This window comes from Felis catus, chromosome D3 (genome assembly GCF_018350175.1).
Source record: "Felis catus isolate Fca126 chromosome D3, F.catus_Fca126_mat1.0, whole genome shotgun sequence".
NCBI lineage: Eukaryota > Metazoa > Chordata > Mammalia > Carnivora > Felidae > Felis > Felis catus.
Window position 1 is genome coordinate 6,283,314 of NC_058379.1, and position 25,242 is coordinate 6,308,555.

General features: G+C 43.0%; 1 protein-coding gene across 3 annotated transcripts; it reads right to left on the bottom strand.

The window, feature by feature from the left end:
* Positions 1 to 736: 736 nt before the first annotated feature.
* GTF2H3 (general transcription factor IIH subunit 3) lies at positions 737 to 25,231 on the bottom strand. 3 transcript variants are annotated; one of them, XM_011287707.4, is made up of 13 exons: positions 25,122 to 25,231; positions 21,903 to 21,982; positions 15,079 to 15,185; positions 13,093 to 13,259; positions 10,840 to 10,902; positions 9,920 to 9,949; positions 9,744 to 9,772; positions 7,393 to 7,467; positions 6,274 to 6,327; positions 3,062 to 3,130; positions 2,534 to 2,669; positions 2,386 to 2,422; positions 737 to 2,299 (listed from the first exon to the last, which is right to left on the bottom strand). In XM_011287707.4, the coding sequence occupies exons 1-13, from the start codon at positions 25,132 to 25,134 to the stop codon at positions 2,230 to 2,232; spliced, it is 930 nt and encodes a 309-aa protein (XP_011286009.1). In that variant the 5' UTR covers positions 25,135 to 25,231; the 3' UTR covers positions 737 to 2,229. The 3 variants fall into 3 exon arrangements, with proteins under 3 accessions (XP_011286009.1, XP_011286010.1, XP_019670017.1); XM_011287708.4 differs by lacking the exon at positions 25,122 to 25,231 and adding an exon at positions 25,051 to 25,073; XM_019814458.3 differs by lacking the exon at positions 3,062 to 3,130.
* Positions 25,232 to 25,242: the final 11 nt, after the last annotated feature.

A 25,242-nucleotide genomic window follows, 5' to 3' on the forward strand; every position in this document is an offset into this window, starting at 1 on the left:
TTAACTATTATGGGATAATAAAGGTCCTACTTCTATGACATGAAAACATACATTACACCAGCTTGCTTTATCCAATGAAAATACCAAATAATTAAAATTTTGCTAATCTTGCTCACAAAATAACAAGCAAACATCAAATCTTTCTTCTAATAGTTTCAGACTTAGAAACTTGGCATTAAATACTTCACACCAATCTATTACTATGCAGTATTTCTAACAATATTTTCATATACAGTTTTAGCCAGATTTGAAATTAAAGTTCTTCAGAGCCTCCTTGTTAGGTCACTTGGTAGAGCATGCGACTCTTGACCTTGTGGTTATGAGTTCAAGCCCCACATTGGGCATAGAGCTTACTTAAAAAAAATAAAATAGGGGTGCCTGGGTGGCTCAGTCGGTTAAGCATCTGACTTTGGCTCAGGTCATGATCTCACAGTTTATGAGTTCGGGTCCCATGTCGGGCTCTGTGCTGACAGCTCAGAGCCTGGAGCCTCTTTCGGATTTGTGTCTCCCTCTCCCTGTGTCCCTCTTCCACTCAAGCTCTTGTCTCTCCCTCTCTCTCTCTCAAAAATAAACATTAAAAAATATTTTTTTAACACATTAAAAAAAAATAAGTAAAAGTTCTTCAGAGTTGAATAAAAACTTGACTGACATTTGACCAAATCCAGTTAAAGTACAAACTTAAGATAAGTTGAATTAGCATGAAACAAACAATAAGCGAAAATGACTTAGGCAAATATGAAAATTTAAATTATTTTATTATAAAAATTTATATAAACCATAAAAACAACAGTTAAAAACAAAGCCTAAACAGAATTAAGCCAGTACACAAAACATTTCAAACAAAAACCTGATCAGCTTCTTTGAAGTTATTCGTCTTTTGGGTATCTGATGACTCCTAGACCTAAAACAGCGATTTCCATTACTCTTAGGCTATGAAATATTAAATGGTATGTTTAAAAGACAAACCAGATTTTCAAACTTAAGGATTCACAAATACTTGCCAGGTGACCACCAAAATCTGTGTGTAATTAACAAAGTTATAAATCCAGAATACAAAATCTACCCGAAATCATCTAACCAAGTACCAAACTACTTAAACGAGACTCAGCTTCTGAGATGGCATAAAGAGAAAATTAAAATCTTCAGGTTTTTGTCAGTATACACCTGTTTGTTTCTGTCAATATACTTTTAAAAACAAATCAAACCAGCCACCATTCCTGAAAGCCCTCCTTACATTGTACTGGAATTTGAAAGGACTTCTAATAACTTCAAGCTCACATAAAAAAATAGGGGTTTTTTTCTCATTGAAATTACAAATAATTTTTCTTCTGAACCTTTAGCATTTGTCAGTAGTAAACCCAAAGCTTCTAGAGAACAGTTCTCCAACATTATTGCTTTTTTTTTTTTCCCCTCATTACAAAAGGAAAGAATTCTATCTGGGGGACAACACTGAACCGTAAAAAATCCATTCGCCCCAAGAGAGTCCCCCTCTGAACCCAGACACCGGCTTTCACAAATCAGCTCTCACACAACTATCTCTGAAGACAAAGTTGCCGCCAGAGTCCTGCACCCACTCTCCTCACTCACTCGAGATCGGACTTTGCACTTATTCGGTGACAAACTGTTATTATTTGGATGACTGTGTCCAGACACGTAATGATGTCAGAGAAAAGAAAAAATATCTGTATCTGAAGCTAATCTGAATCTCGACAATCGGGAGTTTATTTACATGACGACTGTAAAAGTCAGCTGTGGAATCAAGGAAGATGGTCTATGTTGAATAATGCCATCACCGCACGGTTGCTTTCTCCAAAACTGCACTCAAATTTCACGGGTCGTGCATTCACAGTAAGAACCTAGTCACAGGTAACAGAGTCCAAAGCCTGTGATCAGTCAGGACGCGCTGACTGACAAATGAGCACCTCATTTAAAAAAAAAAAAAAGTCACTAACTAATTTGTGCTTTCTTCTCTTCTCCCTTTGTGGCCAAAAACCAGTCAGAAATGATTTGGGGTGCATTGCATAGAATGACTCCCTCAAAAAAAGCAGTCTCCCAAAAGCACAGGACGAGGATAATGGTTTAGAAATCTTTCCTGTAAGAAATGTCAGTAAAAATTATCCTACACATGCTGTATTTTTTCAGGGCCTTCCCAACACAGACTCTGCCATACAATTTCTATTCATAGGCTCGAAAAGATGGGCAGAGTGTGGGGGCGGGTGGATCTTACGATCATGCTGATGCTTTCAGTTTCTTTTTCTTGGCCTTCAGTACCGGAGGCAGCGAAATCTTAAAGGCTGTCCTGAAATGACACAGAGGACCACACTCTTCAGTGCTCTAGACTTTTCCAGTGTGAGCCAGCCACACAGCCTGGCGGGGGATACTTACTCGCAGGTGGTGCAGATAGGACTGAAATTGCAGAATACTGTAAATTGAACAGACAAAATAAACAGGATGTTGGAAAAAACCAGTTATTTTCTGACCATCCCCCACCCCCGCACAACACACAAAAGGACAACCCTGTGCTTGAACTCACTTGACAAGCACACAGAGCAGACATAGCCAATTTCAATAAGATTTCGATGACAGAAGCAAGCAGCCCGGTAGTCCACGTGAATCGGGGGTGGGAGGATTAACTGAGATCTTTGATCTTGATCGGGAAGAAAAACCCACTGGGGGGGGAAAAAAGGCAAGGAAGATAATTTTATTTAGAACATGGGGGAAAAGTAACCAGAAGTCAGGATATAAATATCAAATATTAGCCAGTGAACACTGAGGAGAATTAGGATCTTCCTTAAAAGTCCATCAAGAAATGCATTTTTATCCATCTCCCAGCGACCCAGCACATCCACACGCAGGCACCGTTCTGTGAACAGTCCTACAACCTTCTGCACACAGCCGCCTCCAGAGACCACCTGAAGTGCGTGCACCCTTGTAGGTTCCAAACCCCCGGGGCCACCATTTGCTCCTTCTTCTTCCAATTACTGGCCTCAGCCACCTTGCTCCCATTCATTCCCCCGGAAACGGGGTCTGTCCCTCGGACTCCAGGTGTCAGGCTCCTTACCAGTAAATACTGCAGGAGGGAGGGCATCTGAGGCACCTTCAAGTACAGTCCCCCTGTGATGTCACAGGCCTGCAAGACACACAAAGGGCTCTCTGCCGAACTGGCACGTGCTTAAGCTTTTCTAGAGGGATGGAATTCTCACCAGGTCAGGTCTCCAAAGGAGGATATGACTGAGCAAATCAAAAGGGAATGGTCTCCCAGGGTGAGGGAGGACCACAGGCTTCCCGCTACCTCTCCAGGTTTCCAGCTATCTTATCCCCCGCCCAGGCACCCCACTCTTTCGCCCTTTGAAGACCTCAGTGCAGCACAGTATATGCCCTTTCTCCTGTGTTGGCTACTGATAAAATCTTTATTCCTGCCATGTTTACTCGTTTTCATTATATTTTTTAGCAACAGCTTTGAGATACTTCATAGGCCATAAAATTCAGCCTTTTAAAGTGTGTAATTCACTACTTTTCACTGTATTCAGCGTTACGCAACTGTCACCACTATCTAGATCCAGAACATTTCCTCCCTCCAAAAAGAAACCCCATACCTGTTAGCAGTCACTCCCACCCCCTTCCTGTAGTCCTGGGCTACCACTAGTCCACTCTCTAGCTCTATGGATCTGCCTATTCTGGACACTTCGGATCAACGGACTTAGGCAACGTGGGTCCTTTCCTTAGCATCGTGTTTTCAAGGTTCATCCGTGTTGTGGCACATTATCAGCACTTCATTCCTTTCCATGACCAAATGCTATTCTATTGTATGGTTATACCACAATTTGCTTAACCCCATTCATCTGTTGATGGACGCTTGGGTTCAAACGGGGGAAGACAGAAGAGTCAACTAGGTAAGTAAACGCAGAAATAACATCACAAGTTATCATTTCTATGAAGAAAAATGAAGCTGGGTAAGGGGACGGGGAGTGACACTAGACAGTCAGGGAAGGCTTCTCTGAGGAGGTGACTCGACTGAGGGAAAACCTCAGAGGCAGAGGGAACAGCAAGTGCAGACAGCCTCAGGCTGCAGCGGGCCTGTGGTTTGAAAGCAACAGCAAGGAGCCCGGGTGTGGCTGGAGCGAAGTGGGAGACGCCACGCGGACAAAAAGATACCGGAAACCGTATCGCGTAGGGAGTACAGATGGCCACGGGAAGACTCTGGATTTTAGTCCATCCCGCTGGGATGCCACGGGAGGGTTTTGAGCAGGTGGGTGACAAGATCTGATTTGAAAGCTTCGTTCTGACCGCTGTGCTGAGAACCGACTTGGGTGGGCATCAGCAAGGAAACAGAGGCCAGTCAACAGATCTTACAAGCTTCCGCTTGAGTGGTAGTAGTGAAGCGGAAGACATACGGTGGGATTCAGAGACTATTTCAAAGATCAAACCGACAAGATTTGCAAGGGTAGGAAAGGAGAAGAAGAGAAGAAACAAGTTAGAGTCAGAATTTTGGCCTGAGGGGCTGACGGTCTGAGCTGCCAGTTGCTGAGATGGGGATGCCCCTGGGAGGCAGCATGAAAACCTCAAGTTCCGATTTTGACAGGTGAAACCTGACATGCTGCTGGCGGTCCAAGGGGAGATGCCGCATATACAGCTGAATACTCAAGTCTGGAACCCACAGAGCCTGTGTCTGACCCACGCATATAAATGTGAGGGCCAGGGAGGCAGAGCTGGGATTTTTTCCTTTTATTTATTTTTTTTAATGTTTATTTATTTTTGAGAGGGAGAGAGAGGGAGGGAGGGAGGGAGGGGGGGGGGAGAGAGAGAGAGAGAGAGAGAGAGAGAGAGAGAGAGAGAGAAACAGAGCGTGAGCAGAGGAGGGGGAGAGAGAGAGGGGGAGACACACAATCCGAAACAGGCTCCAGACCCCGAGCTGTCAGCACAGAGCCGACGCGGGACTCGAACCCACAAACCTCCAGATCGTGACCTGAGCTGAAGTGGGACATTTAACTGACTGAGCCCCCCAGGCATCCCGCAGAGCGGGTATCTAAATTCATGGCACAGGCAAGATCTTCTAGGAGTTAGCAGACGCTGTGTAGGCTGAAATGTGCAGTTAAAACACGTACTCAACCTTTTTGGTTTTTTAATTCTGAGATATAGCCATACGCACAAGACTATACATACATAACATGGAAGTATGGTTTTGATACAACGAACACCATGTACCTACCGCCAAGTTTAAGAAATAAGACCGTTCCAGAACCTCTGACTCTAGGGTACTTTCCAACTGTATCTCCTACTCCGCAACCTCAGTAGTAACCTAAACGCCACGTTTTCCAGTTTTGTGCTTTTAACTGATCTTTTAGGAAATAATATTTCTTGTGGTCAAAAAACATTTATCCGAAGTTCAGCAGTATCTTTAGTCTTCTTCCCCCCCTTTTTGATTTAATTAAACCTCTTTTCCACACGTTTGATTAAAAAGCAACATCCAACAGTGCCATCCAACAGAAATATAACGTAGGCAATAATGTGAAATTTAACATTTTCTGGCCGCATAAAAAAGGGGAAAAAAACAGATAAACATTTTATAACATTTAATAACATTTAATAACATTTTATTTAACTCAGTATATTCAGAGTATTATCGTTTTAACGTGTAACCAATACAGAAATCTTTACATTCTGTTCTTCATACTACGTCTTTGAAATTCACTGTGTATCTTGCACTTAATGGCACATCTCGGTTCAGACCAGACTCATTTCAAGAGCTCAACAGCCATGTAACTATCACGTAGGACAGCACAGATGTGGAGTTATGATCCAGTCTTTATAAAATGCTCTACTTGGTGATCATTCTTCCACCTATACCTTGTGTAGAGAGAGATCTGTCACGCTGTTCGCCTAAGATTAACAACGGTAATTTGAAGACGACAGGATTTGAAGGGATTTTTTTTTTCCCCTTTAAAAAATACTTTCCTGTGTCGTTGGACTTCATTTCAATGTGTGAGTCACTTTCACAGAACCAATCAAAGTCACTGTGTGGAGCATAAACAAACATTTTAAAGGAACCAGAGAGCCGTTCACCTGAAACTGCTGTGACGCCGCGTGTCAACTATACTTCAGTGAGAAACATAAACTAAAACAAGGACCAGGAGATGCGAGTGCTCCAAGCTGCAGCAGCACACAGGCTAACCCTACAACCGGGTGCAGGCCGGTGAGGAGCATTCACAAGAAATCAAGAGAGCACACCATGCTCCCTGGACCACCACCACCGCACTTTCCTTGAACACGTACCTGTTGGAGGAGTCCTGAATCCGAGTCTAAAACACAGGCATCGATCAAAATATTCTGAAACGAACATTCCGGAAACATTATAAGAGGAATAAGAATGACTAGCTTACATCGGGTAACTACTGTGTGCTACACTCCTCTCAAAATGCCTTATGTGATCCACAGGATAACTCTACAAGGTAGATACTGCGCATCTGCAGCTGAAGCACCCAGGCCTTGGCCAGGCTGCGGTCACAGAGCCGGTAGAAGGCAGTGCTGTCACCCGCCCCCTCCAGTCTGCCTGTCCCCAAAGCCCACGGTCTTTCACTACAGCACGCGGCTGCTCCAACATGGAGAATATTAGGCATGGACATGGGAGCGTTTGGGGCTTGAAACTGAAATTTTAAGAAAGTTTTTTTTAACATGTCAAAGAAGAAAATGTCTTAGTGATAATTCATTTGAATTTGTGAAAATTCACTCAAATATTTGCAAGGTAAAAATATCAAATCTTTCTAAGACCTCCCCACGCAAACAGATAGAGAAACTGAGGCAAGGTATGGTGTGAATTGCAAACGAGGGATTCTTAGCCTGAGGCCCAAAGATGGGTCCAAGGATGGGCTAGACAAGGGTTCCATGAATTCCATGAAACTAAATGCAAAACTGGGTTTCAGAGTACCTTTTTCTGGGGACCCCTCAGATTCTCATGGGCTCCAGGACCCAAAACAAAGAAACTACTAGTACAAAATATGAATTCCAGATTCCTAATCCACTGATAAGGCCAGTTAGTCAGACTACCTTTCTATGTAGGTCATTCAAAAAATAAAATTAATTCCTTCATAAGGAAACAAATATTCTTTTAAAAGAATGCTCTCCCTAGCGGGGGGAGGGGGAAAGAGAGAGAGAAAGGCAGGCAAACTAAGAAACAGACTCTTAACTACAGAGAACTAATGGTTACGGGGGGGGGGGGGGGGGGGGAGGAGGAGGAGGGAGGAGGTGGGGAGGGGTGGGGGAAACAGGTGATGAGCACAGGGTGTCATGTGAGTGCTGAATCCCTAGACTGTACCCCCAAAACTAGTATTACACTGTATGGTAACTAACTGGAATTTAAATAAAAATTGAAAAGAAAAAATACTCCCAATTCACCTGCTTCTGTGCTGCGAAAATGACATTCATGAAGTTCATGTACTGCAGTGCGCTGTCTTCCGCAGCCTTAATCACCTGGAAATCATATCCACGTGAATACCTTGCGGGCACAGCCGAGTTCTCACCCACACGTCAACACAATGTACTGCAGACACAACCAGTGCAGCTGGTTGAATTAGAATTCATCGGCCTCGTTCCCATTATTACATACTATCTATAGCATAAAGGTGACTGCAGCAATTTCCTCCAGACCCTACCGCTCAAGAGAGGATCCTTAACAGTTTCTAGAGAGCACCTGTTGGGGCACATATATACACTCACACCCAAAATACACACACACACACACACACACACACACACACCCCAGGATGATCACCTAGTGTTCAGGAAACTGCTCTTTTTTTAAAAAATGTGGGGCTCACACCCACGACCACAAGATCAAGAGTTACGTGCTCGGGTCCCCTGGGTGGCTCAGTCGGTTAAGTGTCCAACTTCGGCTCGGGTCATGATCTCATAGCTCGTGGGTTCGAGCCCCGTGTCGGGCTCTGTGCTGACAGCTCAGAGCCTGGAGCCTGCTTCCGATTCTGTGTCTCCCTCTCTCTCTCTGACCCTCGCTTGCTCACATTCTGTCTCTCTCTCTCAAAAATAAATAAACGTTTAAAAAAAAAAAAAAAGAGTCACATGCTCTACCATGCAGGCACCCCCTGCAAGCTGCATTTTGATTCCACAGTACCTGGGGAGGAAATCTTGTATCAATGAATTTGGATGTACATCCTCCTTCGTGCTGACTTCATAGATTTCTGCTCTCTAACCGATTATCTACAAAGGACACTGAAGCAGTTTCCAATCCTGAGTTTTAAACAGTGCTCTCATGAGCACCCACATACACGCTTTACGTGACCCCGACTAGCTCCTAAAGTAATCAGGGAGACTGCTAAAGTATATGCACATTAAATCTTGACGTCTTACTGGACGCTTATACTTCTGCACTTACTAGGAAGGCTGCACGACTTCTCAAGCGCTAACTGGCCATCCACATTCCTTCTTCTGCAGATTGCTCATATCGTCCACCCGTTTCTTTACAGTAAACCTTAACTTCTAAAACTTAGTTTAGAGCCCTTTTTCATTTTTAGAACCGTGACATTAATCCTCTCTTAGGCAGCTATGCCGAAAATACTTTTCCTAATAGTTTTCCTTTCCTTCTTGTTTTGGGGGTTTACTTTTTTTCAGGTCTTCGGGTTTTCTTTAAAGTTTCACATCATGCTCAGCAAGGTCCTTCCCTATCCAAGATGCATATAAACAGGTATTTTCTTCCAGTGCTTTTATGACTTGAATTTTTACAGTGAAATGTTTGATTTACTAGATTTATTTGATTTGATTTACTAGATTTAGATGTGGGCATGAGATCTAGGTGGGTTTCCCCCCAAATGGCCAACCAATTGGCCCATTACCTTCAACTGAATAATTCATTTTCTTGCCACAAACTTAAGGGCTTCTTTTCCACAAGTCAAAGAACTCCATTGACCTGGTTTTTCTCTGGATTCTAGTCTTTTCCATTTACCCTGTGTCTACTACTGTGCCAGAATCACAGTGTTACTACAGGTTTGCCATGTGCTTTAATGCTTGACAGGGCAAGTTCCTGCTTATCATTCTCTTTCAGAAAGCATTTGTCTGTTCTCACTGATTTATTTTTCCAGATAAACTGTTGAATTTCTTTCTTTTTTTTTTTTTTTTAAGATTTTATTTTTAAGTAATCTCTACATTCAATGTGGGGCTCAAACTGACAAGCCAAGATCAAGAGTCACACACTCTACCAACTGAGCCACCCAGGGACCCCTTACTCTTGAATTTAATTCCCCCCACTCTGCCATGAAAAATGAAAAAAAACCTCATTAATATTCCGAGAATGCATTAAATTTATAGTTTAACTTTGGAAAAATTGACATCCAAGAGTAAAATTTGGCTCTCCATTCAATTCTCTCATGTCTCTCAGAGTTTTAGTTTTTCATCATAATCAGTTTTACACACTGATTGTTGATTTATTCTGGATATTCAATATTTATTATAAATGGGTCTTGGGGCACCTGGCTGGCTCAGTTGGTTAAATGTCTGTCTAGCTCTTGATTTCGGCTCAGGTCATGATCTCACGGTCATGTGTAGGGCTCAGCACTAATAGCGTGGAGCCTGCTTGGGATTCTCTCTCTTCCTCTTTCTCTGCCCCTCCTTTGCTCTCTCTCTCAAAATAAGAAAACTAAAAAAATAAATAGATAAATGGGTCTTACTTCCCGTTACGCTTTCTAATAGGCTGCCATTGATATATAAACACAGTACTGATTTTTTCTTAATCTTACCAAAATCCTCGATTTCATTTCTTGATTATCTATAAAAAGATAAAAACAGATTACAATTTAACTGAATCTTATTAAACGTATTATAAGGTTTTCCAACCAATTTTTTTAAACAGTCCACCAAAATTATAGCAGTAAGATAAGGATTACAGGCCTCACAAAAAACCATAGACTCCTACCTTTAACCTCCTTGTTCATTCTATGAATATCTTATTTTTTTAGCATTAAGGAATTTTAAAATATTATTTGATTTCATAGATATTTATAGTAAACAGGAAAATAACCTCAAATTTTAAATCAATCCAGCATCCACTTAGCTGAAAAAAGAAATGCTCCACTTCCCACGATAAACACACAAGAGTGATTGGGGGTTTCCAATTACCAACCGCAATTAACTGGGCTTTGTAACCTGACCAAAACATGATCTTTGTCCCAGAATATTAAAATTACCAGGATATGATCCTTCTGTGATTGTCCACCACATCCTACATGTGAATATACTGGGACCACCAGTAAGTCAATAAGCCAGAAAAGGTAAGGAATGTGAAAACCACACACAGATGAGAGGCACCCCCAAAGCCCAGGACACAGGAATCTCTCAATACTCTCCCAAACAAAGAAATCAAATTACACAAGACCGGGAGAACATCACACAAACACAGACAACATCAAAACGCTCAGGAAGGTGTTCACTCTACGCTAAGTTCAAATAACCTGTGGGCCTGTGGAAAAACCACTCACGAATTAAGCCTCAGGATCAGTAAACGGCTCCTATAATCAAACACACTGTTACTAATTTACAGAAGGCAGAAGAAACAAACACACCCACCCCAGGCTGCAAGATACAAGCACCCCCAAGAATCTGCTGGGAGCAGGACATACCAGAGAAAATAAGAGTTTTCCTTTGTTTACATTTCAGGTTTTTACAGCTTATTTTAAAAATGTTCTAAAGCCGAGATAAACTATTTTTTGATTACCCACCACTTTAGAATACTCAAGCCTTTCACTAATATGGACACCCAAGGTTCTCAAAATTATCACAAGAAAGGTATGTTTCACGCACAAGACACCTTCTGAACGACTAAAATGCCAAGGATACAGCAAAGAGCTTTGGCGAGGGATCCCGCCAGCAGAGTTTCCGTATGTTGACCCTTTATGTCACCTGCAAATAATAATAAAGTTAAAAAGTCAATTACTGGGCATTTTCTTGGACTAAAATAATTTTCAAACCAAAGCATTCATCGTGAATAAAACCAGACAACATGTCCAAATCAGGTTTAAAAACACAGAGAGAGATCTGTTCTCAGTATTGCTTAAATAAGCAATTTTTAACATTTTCTCAATTTAAAATATTCTGAGGGGATACAAAGTCTCAGTTTGGGATAAGTTCTGGGAATGCACAGTGGTGATGTTTGTGCACCATGTAAATGTACTTAATGTCACTGCACCATACATTTTTAAATGGCTAAAGAGTAAATTTTATGTGTATTCTACCACAATAAAAAATAAGTAGAAAACACCCTGGGGTTACCTGGAAAGGTTCAGGTTTGTTATGACCTAAAAGGTAAGAAAGGTCATGTACAGCACCTGATCTGAGTCTCTCCCTCCTCCGTCCCATCACCCCTCTGCCTCCCGCCCTTGGAGAGCTGCCTGGCTTGTGGATAGCGGGTCGAGCAAGCCCTCTAGCTGTGGCAAGCAGGGACGATGCTGGCAACTTATGTGACGCCTTGAGTGAAAAGAGTTAAGCAGTTCAAGAGGGTGGAGATCCCAGACGGACATCTGGCCTGCAGCTGGTCCTGGAGCACTGATACCCCCGCCCGTGGGTGAGGTCAGACCAGGAAAGGTCTTGAACACCATACTGAAAAGTTGAGACTTTACCCTGGAGGCCAGTGGTTCTTGAAGTGTGATTCTGGAACCAGGTATAGGAGCATCACCCAGGAACTTAACAGACACACAAATTCTCGGGACCACCCTTGACCCACAGAACCAGAAACTGCAGGGTGGGATCCAGCATTTTGTTTTAACAAGCCCCCAGGCGACTTTTACCAGCTTTACTGGGGTATAACTGACAGATCATAAAATTCACTCCTTTTAAGAAAACAATTCAGTGGTTTTTAGTAAATGTAGAGAGTTGTACACAATTACCACAACCCAATTTCAGAACATTTCCTTTTACCCCAAAAGATCCCTTGGGCCGGTCCCAATCGCATGGTGCTGCCCCGGCCCCAGGAAACCACGAACCTACTTCCTGTCTCTAAAGAGTTCCCTTTCCCTTCCAGGTGATTCTGACACAGGCTACGGTTTAAAAAACACAGCCTACGGGCAATAGGGAACCAGTAACAGCCTTTAAGCCAGGAAACAGCAGCTCTGATTTTCAGAAAGATAACTATGAGTGGAAAGACCTGAATGGGGACAGACAGAAGTCAGTGAACAGAAGCCACTACAATGATCCAGAGGAGCAGTGCTCAACCTGAGCAACTGTGGCCTATAGGGGATATTTGGCAAAGTCGGAGACATTTGGTTATCACAACTGGGGGATGTTATGGCATCTAATGGGTCTAGGCCAGGGATGCTGCTAAATATCCTCCAAAGCACAGGGCAGTTCCCACAACAGAGAATTATCCAGCCCAAAATGCCAACGGTGCTGGGGTTGAGCCAGACGACAGAGAATTGGGAGGCAGATTTTGGAGGTACTTCTAAGGCTAAACTAATGGGATATCATGGCTGACTAGATGGTGAATGTGAGCAGCAAAGAGTCAAAAATGAACGCTTTGAATTTGGAAACGTAGGTGGAGGGGTGTGGCAGAAACTGGGGGTGGAAATGGCGGTGTGACTGGGAGGGAAAGATAATGAACCTAGTCTGGGGTGTGTCAGCCAGACTGTGGACCCCTCTGTGGAGACATTTGCTGGAAGAAAGGCTACATTAAAGATAAAGACTGGGAAGTGTTCACATAGAAATGACAATTAAAGATAAGAGCGGATGAAAACACACAGAGGAAGAAAAAAGAAGAATATAATGTGCAGAATTAAAAAACCTATTTTTTTATGGGACAAGATGAAGGAAAAGTCAGAGATGGAAGAATGGTCCTAAAAAGAGGGGAAACAGGACAAAAGGATATCCTTAGACGCTAAGAGTGTGTTTCAAGAAGTAAAGGCTGGCGGACAGTGGGAGAGGCTGGCGAGGTCAGGCAACCGGGGCTCAGGCTTAGATGAAAATGATTTTACAAAAGAAAAGAGAGAGAACACAAGTAAACAGTCCCAGGAACCCCAAATCTCTCGACTTCGAGCCTCAAGGACCTCCACATTCAACTGTCGATTGTACAAAAACATAATGGGCAAAGAAATCCATTACTCTTGGTCATGAGATCTTTAATTTCTTCAGCAATGACTTCATTCGCTGCTGTGAACAACTCGTATTTGCCGTCTTTGCTCCCTGAGGGGCTGAATTCAGAAGAAGGGTTGCCGGGGTCTCCAAAGAAGTCTCCAAGTCTGCCATTCTTCCCAGGATATAAGAATCGACTGAAACGGGGGCGGGGGGGGAACACGAGTTACACCAGGACTCTGTCCTCACTAAACACCCAGATGAAATTCAGCACAGAAAACAAACAAAAACCACGCCAATTCTGCCTCGCAAGATTCTATAATAATTGGCAAACGCGAGTCTACCACCAGAGAGTGTTTCAATGATCCCTCTGTTTTCTCAAAAGTGAAAGGAAATAAAGCCGGTCCCAGTCTCTCGACATGCTTCGAGGTGGTTCTCATCCTGCTTTCTCAGATGCCAGTCGGGAGGAGAGTCATACCAAATTCTATCTTAGGGCTGGTTTATTATTTGAGGGGTATTCACCTACCCCCCGTAATACAAATCTGGTCCAAGGGCCCCTGAAAAGATCCTCCCAGTGCTTCATGATTTTTATAGTAATCCTGTAAAACACAGCTTTGATTTTTCTAACAACTGACCACTGTGCCTTTTCTAGTTTTTCTTTTGATATCTTAACCAAATCAGTGAGGTCTTTTACATTCAATTTTGAGAAAACTGCATGGTGATCATGGGAGCGAGGGCACTTACTTGGTGGCTCACGGGCTCTTTCGACACAGCCGAGAGAGCAGCCCCGAGAAACGAGGACGGAGGACCACCCACCTCATATGAAACAGGCCAGTACACGAGAGTCACTTCTCCCACAATGTGACTGACATCTAGTTAAGACACACAAGAAGTGTGTCTTGCCCGGAGAATCAGATTCTATGGTCAGTGTATGCGCACAAAGTAAATATGGTCAAAATTAACAGTGAAAATATGTACCGTGTACATGGTCATGTCTGTAGGGAAGCTGCACACCTACACACCCGTCCCGACGTGACTCACGTGCAGCCAGGTTCTACATTGGTGTTAGAAAAGGTCACTGTTGGGGCGCCTGGATGGCTCAGTTAGTTGAGTATCTGACTTAGGCTCAGGTCATGATCTCATAGTTTGTAGGTTCAAGCCCCACATCGGGCTCAGTGCCGACAGCTCGGAGCCCGGAGCCTGCTTCGGATTCGGTGTCTCCCCGTCTCTGCCCCTCCCCTACCTGTGCCCTCCCTCTCTCGAAATTAAATAAATAAACATTAAAAAAGACAGAAAGATAGAAAGAGAAAGAAAAGAAAAGAAAAGAAAAGAAAAGAAAAGAAAAGAAAAGAAAAGAAAAGAAAGAAAAAAAGAAAAGAAAAGAGAAAAGAAAAGAAAAGAAAGGAAAAGAAAAGAAAAGAAAAGAAAAGAAAAGAAAAGAAAAGAAAAGAAAGAAAAGACAAAAGAAAAGAAAGGAAAAGAAAGGAAAGGAAAGGAAAAGGAAAAGAAAAGAAAAGTTAACTGTTTCTTCCGCTGAGCACCAGATGGGACAGTTGGCCTGGGTTAAAAGCCTACATAACAAGAAAAACCCTCATCTGTAAACACCGGAATCACACCCGGAGCAGTAAAATATTACACTCTGAGAAGTATGCAGGAGTCAAGACTGGCTGAGAGAAAGCAGAATCACACCTGCCCTCTGGAGCAGACCCACAAGGACAACAAGGATAGGAGCTACCTGCCCCACTTGATAATTCTCCCTGTTCTTTGCCTACAGAGTATGGCTGACTCCATGTAAGTTACCTGTGCACATGATGCAACTCTATTAGATGTCAGCTAATGAGGTTTCCGACATTCATTCCTTTCAAAGGTACACATACTGATTCTTGACGCTATTAGTACTGTTCAACGCTATAGAAAAATTTTTTTTTTGCACTACAGGAAAGGAACAGTACATGCCGACTGGCATCAAAATCTCCCAAGTGTGAAGCACTGAACAGGTACTCACGACAGTCATACCTTTCTTGAATGTGACTTGCTATCACGGCAAGTTTGTTGGAACGATTCATGAATAAATGAGAATTTCCCAGCACCATCACAGCATCTATGCATTTTGATAAAGTAAACTGTTGAAAAATAGAAACCATAAGAAAAGATAAAGCAGCTACCCAAATAACTAGGTTAGGTCTTGAAATGATAAAGACTTCATTTAAATTTTAGACAATTATTCACTGCTGAAAACTCGCTCAGGAACCCCCTCCTCCAAAGCCATAAACCAAAACACTTGAAAATTAGTTTTTTAATTTTACTTATCTGAAATGATTTCTACATCAGTGCATTATTCCACAAATATTTTCTGTACAACATTTAAGGAAAGCAAACATGTTACACATTCTATGATAAAATTACTAGAAAACTACCACCACACAGAACAGATGATTAATATACATACCGATTAAATTGGTGATTTGTAAAAGTTTTCCATTCATTCATTCACTAAGTATGCTAAGCACCTGTTATATGCCAGGCAAAGATCCCTTCTTTCATCGAGCTTACATTTTCTTAAGCACTAATATTACTAAAACATGTAGGTGCATATATTTATAATCCTGGAATAAAGCATGTTTCTCTTTTTTAATTTTTTTTTTCCAACGTTTTTATTTATTTTTGGGACAGAGAGAGACAGAGCATGAACGGGGGAGGGGCAGAGAGAGAGGGAGACACAGAATCGGAAACAGGCTCCAGGCTCTGAGCCATCAGCCCAGAGCCTGATGTGGGGCTCGAACTCACGGACCGCGAGATCGTGACCTGGCTGAAGTCGGACGCTTAACCGACTGCGCCACCCAGGCGCCCCTCATGTTTCTCTTAAAGGAAAAAATACTTCAGGCAGCAAATAAAACACTGATAAATTCCACTTTATTTAAAAAAAGTACAACAAACCTATTAAAATTTCTATATGGCAAAAAAGGTGACTATAAACAAAAGTGAAAGGCAAATTACAAACTGGAAAAAAAATGCAATATATGACAAGCAAAAGGTGAACTTTCTAATATAAAGAGTATCCACAAATCATTAAAAAAAATAATACCCGGAGAGGAAAATGTGCAATGCCCCAACAGAGAATGGGCCATCAAATATACTAAAAGCAAACTGAGATAACTTTTATGGTACATCCTATGGGCAAAAGGTAAGACAAGGAAAGAGAGAAGTGCCAGGGTGACTCAGTCAGTCAAGCGTCTGCCTCTTGATTTCAGCCCTGGTCGTGATCTCACCTTTTGTGAGATCAAGTCCTGCGTTGAGCTCCGTGCTGACAGCACAGAGTATGCTTGGGATTTCCTCTCTCTCTCTCTCTCTGCCAAGCCCCCGTCTCTCAAAAATAAATAAATAAACTTAAGAAAGAAGAGGGGGGCACCTGGGTGGCTCAGCTGGTTAAGCATCTGACTCTTCGTTTTGGCTAAGGTCATGATCTCACAGTTTGTGAGTTTGAGCCCCATGTCTGGCTCCACACTGACAGTGCAGAGTCTGCTTGGGATTCTCTCTCTCCCTCTCTCTGCCCCTCCCCTGCTTGTGCTCTCTCTCTCTCTCTCAAAATAAATAAGCTTAAAAATTTAAAAACAAAACAAAACAAAAACAAGGCAAGAGAACATCTTATTTGGGTACAAAAAAAAAAAAAGGAATTCTCATATACCACTGATGAGAGTTCAAAATAAAAGTTTTTTGAGGCCTAATAGGGTAATATGCAGTGATGTGCTGGTCTATACGATGGAAAACTATTCAACAACAATAAAAAGGAATGCATTACTGTAACAACTTGGACAGATCTCAAAATAATTATGCTGAGTAAAGAAACGAGACCAAAAGAAATCCCACTACACATTGTTTGATTCCATTTATATAAAAATCCAGAAAATGCAAACTAATCTATAATGACAAAACAGATGACTGGTTGCCCAGGGGCAAAGACCAGCAGAGAGAAGTAGGCAGGATAAAGGAACATGATGAAACTTCTGGGGGGGGGGGGGGGGTCACAGATTTATATGTTCATTATTTTGATTGTGATGATAATTTCATGAATGTATACATATACAAAAACATATCAAACTGAACACTTTAAATATATGCTATCCATTGCATGTCAGTTATATCTCAATACAGCTGATTTTAACTTTGATTTTTCTTTTTATTTACTTTTTTTAAGTATGCTCTATGCCCAATGTGGGGCTTGAACTCAAGACCCCAAGATCACAAGTTGCATGCTCTACCAACTAAGCCAGCCAGATGCCCCTGGATAAAGCTGACTTTAAAAAAGACACCATTAAGAAAATGAAGAGACAGGTCACAAAGTCATAGATCCGGAGAAAATATTTGTGAATCATACACTTGGAAAAAGACTTATATCCAGAATATATGAAGAATTCTTACAATTCAGTAATAAGAAAACAAACAGCCCAATTTTAAAATTGGGCGTAATAACTGAATATGCATTTCAACTAAAAAAATATGACGGGGCGCCAGGGTGGCTCAGTCTGTCAATTATCTGACTCTTGATCTCGGCTCAGGTCATGATCTCATGGTATGTGAGATCGAGCCCCATGTCAGGCTCTGCGCCGACACCATGGAGCCTGCTTGGGATTCTCTATCTGCCCCTCTCTCTGCCCTTCCCCCGCTCACAGTCTCTCTTTCTCTCTCAAAACAAATAAATAAACTTAAAAAAAAAGAAAATATGACGCCTAATAAGCATATACTATATACATAATACACATACATTATATCTGTATATATAACAGTCATGAAGGAAATGCAAATTAAAACCCCAATGAGATACCACTACTTACTTACTAGAATGATTATTTAAAAAAAGACATGTGTTGGCAAGGATGTGAAGAAACTACAACTCTTACACACCTCTCAAAGGAATTGAAAACGGCGTACCCACTCCACTCTTTAAGTCTAGCAGCATCTTAAAAAGTTAAAACTAAACTTACCACATGACACAGCAACTCAACTCATAGGCATCTAGCTACTCAAGAGAAATGCAAACATACGTCCACACAAAGACTTGTTGGAGAATTATTTAAGCATTATTCCTAAGAATCAAAAAGTGGAAACAATCCAAACGTTCATGAACAGATGAACAAGAGGTATAGCCACACAATCAAATACTATTCAGTAATAAAAAGGAACCAGCAATACGTACTACGACATGGATGAACCTCAAAAATATCATATTAAGTGGAAAACAAAATCAAAATAGTGCATATAACCAAAACTCACCCAATAGGAAAAAGATCATTCAAAACTTTAATAACCATTAAAAATTTAATTCATAGTTTAAAACCTCCCCCAAAAGCAAACTCCAGGCCCAGATGATTTCATTGGCATTTCAAGAACGGACACCTGGGGTGCCTGGGTGGCTCAGTCAGTTAAGCGTCTGACTTTGGCTCAGGTCATGATCCCTCTCTTCCCGAGTCTGAGCCTGCGTCAGGCTCTGTGCTGACAGCTCAGAGCCTGGAGCCTGCTTCTGATTCTGTGTCTCCTGCTCTTTCTCTGACCCTCCCCTGCTCATGATCTGTCTCTCTCTGTCAAAAATAAATAAACATTAAAAAAAATTTTTTTAATAAATAAAAATAAACATTAAAAAATCTTTTTTAATTAAAAAAAATAAAATAAAAAAATAAAGAATTGATACCAAATTCAAAATAATCTGTTCCAGAAAACAGAAAAGAAGACTTCCCAATTCATCTTACGAAGCCAGTATCACCCTTGTGTCAAAACCAGCCAAAGGTGGGGCGCCTGGGCGGCTCAGTCGGTTGAGCGTCTGACTTTGGCTCAGGTCATGATCTCGTGGTTCATGGGCTCGAGCCCCATGTCGGGCTCTGTGCTGACACCTTGGAGCCTGGAGCCTGCTTCGATTCTCTGTCTCTCTGTCTCTGTCTCTCTCTCTCTCTCTCTGCACTCCCCACCCCCCGTCAAAAATAATATAAACGTTAATTTCTTTTAATTTATATGGAAATGCAAAGGAACTAGAATAGTTAAAAAAAATAATTTTGAAAAAGAAGAAGAAAGTGGGAGGAACCAGCCAGCTGGAGCCCAAGACTTACTATCTAGCTATCGTAATCAACACTCTGTGGTACCGGTGGAGGGAGAGGCAGAGAGCGCAAAGGAACAGAAAGAGCACCCAGAAATAAACCCACACAAGTACCCAAGTGATTTCTGACGAGGCTGCAAAAGCCATTCAGTGGGGAAAAGGTAATCTTTTCAAATCTGGCGCCGGAGCAACTGGATTACACAGAGGCAAAAAAATGAAAGCTCAACTTAAATTTCACAGCTTGTTCAAAAAAAATAATTCAAAGTGGATTGTGGATTTATTTGGTCGTTTTCTCTAGGATTTCATTTTTAAGTAATCTCCCCCCCCGCCCCCCAACGTGAGGCTCGAACTCTCAACCCGGAGATCATGAGCTGCATGCTCTGTGGACTGAGCCGGCCCTCCTGGATTATGCATTTACACGTAGAACGTTTCACAGAAAACGCTGCAGAAAATCTTTAAGACCTAGAGCAAGGCTGAGAATGCTTATAGCACCAGAAGCACAAGCTGTATTTTTTAAATATCGAGAAACTGGACTTGATCGAAATTGAAAATTTTCTGCTCCGTGAGAGGCCACCAGAAGAGGATAAAAAGACAAGCTAAAGCTTGGGAGAAAATACTTGCCAACAAAATATCTGACAAAGGGCTTATATCTAGGACATGTCTTTCAAATCTCGAAATTCAATAGTTAAAAATAACCCTAACACCCCAATGAGAAAATGGACAAACGACATGAAAAGACATGTCAGGAGGCCGATCTGTATGGCAAATAAGCCTACGAGAAGATGTGCAACATGTCTAGCTATTAAGGAAATGCGATTAAGGCCACAATAAGGTGGCATTCCACGCTCATTACAACGGCTAATATAAAAAACAGCGACCACATCAAACGCCGGTGAGGAGAGGGACAAACGGGATCCCTCACGCTTGCTGGTGGGAGCGTACAGCCATTCTAGAAAACAGTACAGCAGTTTCTCATCCGACCAAACGTGCGATCACCAGGCAGCTGCGATCCTGGACATTCATCCCACAGAAATGAAAACTGACATCCACCCAAAAACCTCCATTCAAATTTTCAGAGCAGGTTTTTATGTAGTAACCAAAACCTGAAGAAAACCACCCAAATGTCAAAGCTTTACCAGGTGAGTGACGAAACGAGCTGTGGGATATCATTCCGCGGAACACCGCTCAGCAATAAAAAGGGCAAACTTTGACACATGGAACAACCTGGATGGATCAAGGGCATTCTGTTCTGTTTTTAAATGTTTAATTTTATTTTTTGAGAGAAAGAGCACGCATGCGTGGAGCGTGGGGTAGGGCGGCGGGGGGGGGGGGGGGGGGGGGAGCAGATAAAGGATCCAAAGTGGGCTCTGCGCTGTCAGCAGGGTTCAAACTCATGAACTCCAAGATCGTGACCTGAGCCGACATCAGGCGCTTATCCGACTGAGCCAGCCAGGCACCCCAAGAGCATTCAGTTGAGTGAAAAAAGCCAACCTCAAAGGCTACACACTTTATGACCTATTTACGTAACAGAACTATAGCACTGGAGAACAGATTAGATCAGCATTTATTAGGGTTTAGGGACCAGGGACTGTCTAAAGTGTAGCAACTATATTATTATTACTATTTTTTTTTAATTTGAGAGAGAGAGAGAGAATGCATGACTGGGGGAGGTGGGTGGAGGGGGAGAGAAAGAGAGAGAGACAGAGAGAGAGAGAGAATCTCAAGCAGGCTCCACTCCCAGTGTGGAGCCCAACACGGGGCTCCATCCCACGACCCTGGGATCATGACCTGAACCGAAAGCAAGAGTTGGACACAACCAACTGAACAACCCAGATGCCCCAGGTGTAGCAACTATAAAAGGAACACAAGTGACGAGGCGCCCGGATGGCTCAGTGGGTTAAGCATCCTACTCCAGATCAGGTCATGATATCACAGTTCACAAGTTCGAGCCCCACATCAGGCTCCATGCTAACAGCTCAGAGTCTGGAACCTGCTTCCGATTCTGTGTCTCCCTCTCTCTCTGCCTCTCCCCTGCTCACACTGTCTCTCTCTTTCAAAAATAAACATTCAAAAAAAGTAAAAATTAAAAAAAAGGAGCACTGTGATGAAACAGCTCTCGTCCTGACTGTGGTGGTAGTTCCACAAATCTATACATGCGACAGGGACAGCATAGCACCACACGTACACACGCACGGATGGGAATCTGTTGTGATCTAAATAAGGTCTGAAGAGCATACTGGTGTCAGTTTCCTGGCTTCACTCCTGTACTTGAGATACAGGAGGTGTTACCACTGGAGGAAGCCGGAGCAAGTGTGCACAGGGCCTCTCTGCACCATTTTTTTAACAATTTCTTAGGAGTTTGTAATTATCTCAAAATAAAATACTTCAAAATAGATATTTTTAAAGGCCTACATATTGCATGGAATACGCGAAATGTCCAGAGAAGGCAACATAGAGACAGATAGCAGATCACTGGTTGCCTGCAATTAGGGGGTAGAAGCACTGACTGTGAACAGGCATGAGGGAACTTTTTGGGGGTGATAGAAATAGCCTAAAATGAAATTGTGGTGGTGGTTACACTATTTTATTGTGATTTTTACTAAAAAAGCATCGAAATGTACATCAGAATGGATGAATTTTATGGTATGTAAAGGACTTTACCATAGCTGATTTAAAAAAAAAAAAAAAAAAAAGCAATATAAACACACACTCAATTAAACCAGAATTATCCAAAGGCCTCCTCAAGCAATCTTACCTGAGATTCCTTTAATCCTTGTTTCCCCCACCAAATTGGGTTGGTATCAACTATGATAACCAGAAGATTCAATTCATCTTCTGAAAATATTAACAAAAAATAAAAACGTTAGCCTCATGGAAGCATAGCAAAGCTAACATTCCCAATTTGTAAATTAAACCCACAGCGGGCACCACCACTTGCCTTTACGTGTGTATCAACCTACAATCATGAAATTAACAAAAGGCCACGTTCTTTTAATAATCTAAAGCTCTGTGGGCCCCGAGCAGGCTCTTGCCTGCTCTCTGCACCACTACATCTTGGAGGCACTAGAACGGAAGCTCCGTGAGGGGGGGACTCTTCCTCCTCTGCTTGTAGCACAACTGCCTAACATGTGGTAGACGCCCAATAAATACCTAACAAACGAAGCCCAAATATTCATTTTAAATGCCTGGTCAAGGACAGAACGCACCGATTAACCAGTTAATATGCAATAGTGATAGAATTTCAGGCACGGAGGGGTTGAAGGGAGACACTGGACTCAGTTTGGCCTCAAGTCTATCAAATATACTAGCAGCAAGGCCAACTGTGATTTGGAACCGAAATTTTTTTTAACTAGGCTCCACGCCCAGGGCAGAGCCCAACACTGGGCTTGAACTCACAACGCTGAGATCAAGACCTGATCTGAGATAGAGGGTCAGACACTTAACCCACTGAGCCACCCAGGCACCGCAGGAACCAATTTTTAAAAGGTGAAAACCAAAGAGGGAAAAGCAATTGCTATGTAAAGACTTTACTGTGAATAGGCTACTCTCCAAAGTTAGGCACAACTAGACAGGCTAACAACACCATGAATTCACTCAACAAACACTGACACTAAATACCAGTGTCAGGTGCTGGGGATACTGGGTTCAAGCCCTCGAGGAGTCTAAATTCTAACTGAGGTGAGAGACACACAAACCCGTAAGTCCTTGCCGTTATGAAAAACCCAGGATGTTCATTTAATAGCAAAAAGCAGTAACGCCTTTCCTGCCCCCCATACCTTCTTCCTGCAGTTCCACCTCCTGTATCGGGATAATCCTCACTCCAAATCCTATTTACCCTTCAAAGCCCTAAGCCAGTGCTACCTCTTTCCTCCAAGAACCCTCCTCAGGTCTTCCAACAGGTCCTGTCTCCCCCAGCTGAGGACAGGAGTCCTCTGCATCAGCCACTGGCACATGTAATACTAGAATCGCATTCTGTGCTGACAACATACTGAGGGAAATATCTTTCATCAATTATAACACGTACCCTCTCTCTCTTTTTTAAATGTTTACTTACATATTTTTTAGGGGGAGGGAGGGGCAGAGAGAGGGAGACAAAGAATCCCAAGCAGGCTCCAAGCGGTCGGCGCAGGGCCCGATGGGGGGCTCGAACATACGAAGCGTGAGATCATGACCAGAGCCGCGATCAGGAGTCAGGCGCTTAACCAACTGAGCCACCCAGGTGCACCTCTTTTTTTTTTTTTTTTCTTTTAACATTTAACAGTTGCTAAAAGCAGGACGGTATCTTATAACATTTCTTAGTGGTATCCTAAATAAAAACGCATCTCATCATCGGTAGCGTCTTAGAGGACCTGAAGTATGGGATTCCCGCTCTGCAAATGAAAGTAACTTGCGTGAAGTCACATGGCCCGCTGGCAAGTAGCAAAACACCCTGCTATGAAGACAGGTCTGCTGGACTCTAAAGACTAGCTTTTCAATGCCTCACTGTCCGCTTTGACCCTCTTTTAACGACACTCAGAACTCACCGCCTCATTTTACAGCTAGTTGTGTTTCTGATCTCTGTTGCCAGCTCTGCTAAATCTAGCCCACCAGACCGGACTCCTTACAGAGTGAGGATTTTTGCTAACCCTAGGGTGAAATAACACATGCAAACCACACACACAAAGACGCCTAGCACAGAAGCAGCACTTAGTAACTGTCTTTCACAGGACTTCCTGTGAAAGACACGCCTCCACCCGTAAGCCCACACTCCTTTGGCCTCATTCCCCATGAGGCCCCATCCCACAATTCTCAAGGTCACTCCTTGCCACCACCCGAAGCCTGAGACAAAGACAAAGTGCTGCTTTTCAGGAGAGACGGGTATCCATACACACGGCACTGCCCTGTGATTTTTTCCTTCTTTGGGCCACGCCAGGCCTGCCTGTCTCACAGCCCTGTGGTATCTTAAAAAAAGATAAAGGAAGCATGGGCAGTTGTTACAGCTTCTGAAATGATCTATTTCCACTCTTGCCGCCACAGTCCCTTCTCCACACAGCAAAGTGACCTTTTAAAATTATAAATCAGGGACGCCTGGGTGGCTCAGTCGGTTAAGCGTCCGACTTCAGCTCAGGTCACGATCTCACGGTTCGTAGGTTCGAGCCCCATGTCGGGCTCTGTGCTGACAGCTTGGAGTTTGGAGTCTGGAGCCTGCTTGGGATTCTGTGTCTCCCTCTCTCTCTCTGCTCCTCCCCCACTCATGCTCTCTCTCTCTCAAAAATAAATAAATATTTTTTAAAAGTTTTTGAATTATAAATCGGATTGTACCAACTCTTTGTTTGAGACCCTACAATGGCTTCATATTACACTTAAAAACAAAGCTCAACCTCTTTACCTTGGCCCACAAGGGCCATGCATCTGCCTAGTTCTCTGATCTCATCCTTCTAGCTCATTTCGCTTCCACCACGCTGGTCTCTTTTTTTTTCTTAAGACATTAGCTCTACAACTGATAGTTTAACGTATGGATGAAAGTCTCTCCTTTCTATCCCTCAAGTTCCCCATTTCTATCTCACTGTAATGCAGTGGCTCAACTTGCCACGGCGCCTTCGCACAGTCACTCAAGACTCCGTTTCAGTACCTGAGCTCTTATCTGAAGTAGATGCGCCTCGACCATCCAGTATATCGTCTTCACACCTCTTGTCACCCTTCGAAGCTATTCTTACTTACTTGCCTACTGTCTGCCTCACCCACTAGACTGTACCCTCCCCGAGGGCCCTTGTCTGTCATGTTCTCAGCCGTATTGCGCAGCGCATGAAATAACGCCTGGCACACAGGACGCCGTTCAGAAATATTTACTGAATAAATGAATTCTTTTGCTACTCCCCTAAAGACCAAACAGGTTGCACCCGGCCCCCGACATAATGCTCCACCTGGATGGTCCTGGCCAGGCCGAGCCCGCCCAGTCCCGGGGTCGGGGGGTCCCTCCCAGCACGGCCCTCACCGTCTGACACCATGGCAGCCAGGATTCCCCCCACGCCCCGGCAGCAAGCAGTCAAGTATTCCTCCCGGCTCCTGGGCACCCCGACTTCCGGCGCCGCAGCGTGACGCAAAGGCGGCTCCGC